Source organism: Chrysochloris asiatica, unplaced genomic scaffold (genome assembly GCF_000296735.1).
Source record: "Chrysochloris asiatica unplaced genomic scaffold, ChrAsi1.0 scaffold00328, whole genome shotgun sequence".
NCBI classification, from domain to species: Eukaryota; Metazoa; Chordata; class Mammalia; order Afrosoricida; family Chrysochloridae; genus Chrysochloris; species Chrysochloris asiatica.
In genome coordinates, this window is record NW_006408846.1 from 2,313,528 (window position 1) to 2,315,828 (window position 2,301).

The 2,301-nt window shown below is 41.2% G+C and overlaps 1 protein-coding gene across 1 annotated transcript in view; it reads right to left on the bottom strand.

Moving 5' to 3' along the window:
• Window positions 1-2,301, bottom strand: part of APOBEC1 (apolipoprotein B mRNA editing enzyme, catalytic polypeptide 1) — an 11,775-nt gene extending 9,474 nt beyond the window's left edge. The window contains exon 1 of the mRNA XM_006875461.1: window positions 2,256-2,301. Within this exon, the coding sequence (XP_006875523.1) occupies window positions 2,256-2,271 (16 nt within the window). The 5' untranslated portion in view covers window positions 2,272-2,301. The remainder of the gene's footprint in view (window positions 1-2,255) is intronic.

Consider the following 2,301-nt stretch of genomic DNA (forward strand, 5'->3'; position numbering starts at 1 on the left):
AGATGGATTGGCCAGGTGGCAGCATCGATGGACTCAAGTGTGGCAGCGGTAGTGAGGTTGGCCCAGGATTGGACATTGTTTCGTTCTGCTGTGCATAAGGTCGCTGTAAGTCAGAGCCGACTCAATGGCACCTAACAACAAAAACAAACTGTGAGGAAATAAATTTGCTATCGCCAGTCTCTTGTGGTATTTCTGCTACAGCAGCCCTAGATCACAAAGACAATTTTCCAGTGGGTTAGAAGAGATACAAAAGTCACTCTTACCTCTAGGGTGAAGTGGATGTGGGGAAATGCAGATAAGAAATTTATCCCTCTTTCAAATCACACTTTAACTCTTAGGTGCTGTCTTCTTGTTTTTTTTTTTTTTTAAATTTTTATTGTGAATTGTTTACAGGGCAGATCATCAGTTTTATACTCAACAAGTCATATGCTTTGTTTCATTACAATGATTATAATCCCCTCCATGTACCATCCATTAACAGTATTTCTCTCTATTCATTTTAGCTCTCTCTCTCTCTCTCTCTTTTTTTTAAACACTCAGGCATATGTAATAATTTAAACCACCAAAGAGCACATTCTGCAAGTCTGCTTCCTGTCCACCAGCTCTCAGTCCCTCTGTTTCCCTGAATCTAGAGTCCTCAACTGTTCCCTCACTCCATGTCCCCACCTCTGCCTCCATCTCTGGTGTTGCTGCTTCTCTGGATAAGATCCCATATTCTGCTTGCGCTCTTCTCCCTTAATGGTCCTAGAGTCCTCTGTTTCTGGACTGTAAGATGAACCACTCTCCTGTTTAGGTGCTGTTTTTGAATCAAGAAGAGTCATGAGGTTTGGCAGATACTTCCTCCTAAACAAAAAGTGCTTTATACAAGACATTCTCTCTGTGTGTGTGTAGTTTATGCATATGTGCTGGATGGTACAGGGGTAACAGGGAGGTTGCTACAGGGACACAGTATCCTGTAGATGGAAACGGGTTCTAGCTGGGGTGAGAGAGTAAACAGAAATTAGTTAGATACCATGACAGAGGGCAAAATCAGGAAGCACTATACCAAATTGTATCGTGAAGAATAAATATCTGATCCTTTAAAAGAAGAAAAGGAGAATTTGAGTATTCAGATGGAGGAGGAAGGAGGTGGCTGACACCATGGAACAAGGGACCTCTCAGACTTTAATCTGGAATGCAGCCCTTGAACTAGTTGGTGGGGGTCTTGCCGAAATGATTACACCTGGAGGAGATTGTCAATTAAATCGGGGGCGCAGGGAAAGAACACTTCCACTGGAGATGAAACAGCAGTGAGAACTTCAGAAATGGAGAGTTAGATATATGTTCAGTATTTACATGGAATGCAAAACAAGATTAGCCAAATGATTCCGGACAGTTTGAGGGGTGAGACACATTTCACCTTCAGAGGAAAGTCCAGGAAAGCACCAGCTAACTGGTCTTTCCCCAACACTTTACTCATGAAAGAATTTTTATTAGAGGGATAGTATTATGATGAAAGTAATATTGTTACTTAAACCCAAAATTGGTATCTGTAATACCTCCTAATATATCATGTCACATTGTTAAAATAGTCTTCTAACTGGTGTACTTACTCCTAGGTTTTTCCTTCTATTCCCAAGCCCAATGAATGCTAAAGTAAAATGTGTCTCAATAGTTATTTAAGTCATAGCTCTGTGCAGGTTTGCAGTTCGAATGCACCTGCGGCTTTCCAGGAGAAAAGACGTGGAGATCTGCTCCCATAAAAATTACAGCCTAGGAAACCAGACAGATGGGGCTTTCTGCTCCCTTAAAGATTTACAGCCTCGGAAACCCTGTACAGGGTCGCTATGAGTCGGAACCGGCTCCATGGCACATAACAACAACAACAGGAAACCACGGGAGCTCTGCTCTGTCCTATGAAGTCACTCCGAGTTGAATCCAACTTGATGGCATACAGCAACGACAATATTAGCTCTTTCTTCTGTTTCTTTCTCTTTTTTTCATTTTTTGAGCTGATAGTTCATGTTTTCCTTGTACTTTTTTTTATTTTTGTGGTGAAACAAGCACCGATGTAGTGTCAAAAATCATTTAGGGCTATGTATCGCTCATAATAATAGTAATAAATGTTGTGAAAGGATAATATTAATATATTATCCTTTATAATCAATAAGAAAGCTGAGAAATGCCCCACAACACAAGCACAAGGACACACACACACATACAATTCTTGCACTGCTATGAATAAGGAATTTGCCAGCGCCCCCAGTCCATTTTACCTTTCTCAGAAGTCATAGTGCTCTGTCTCTGGGCTGTTTCCCCTGG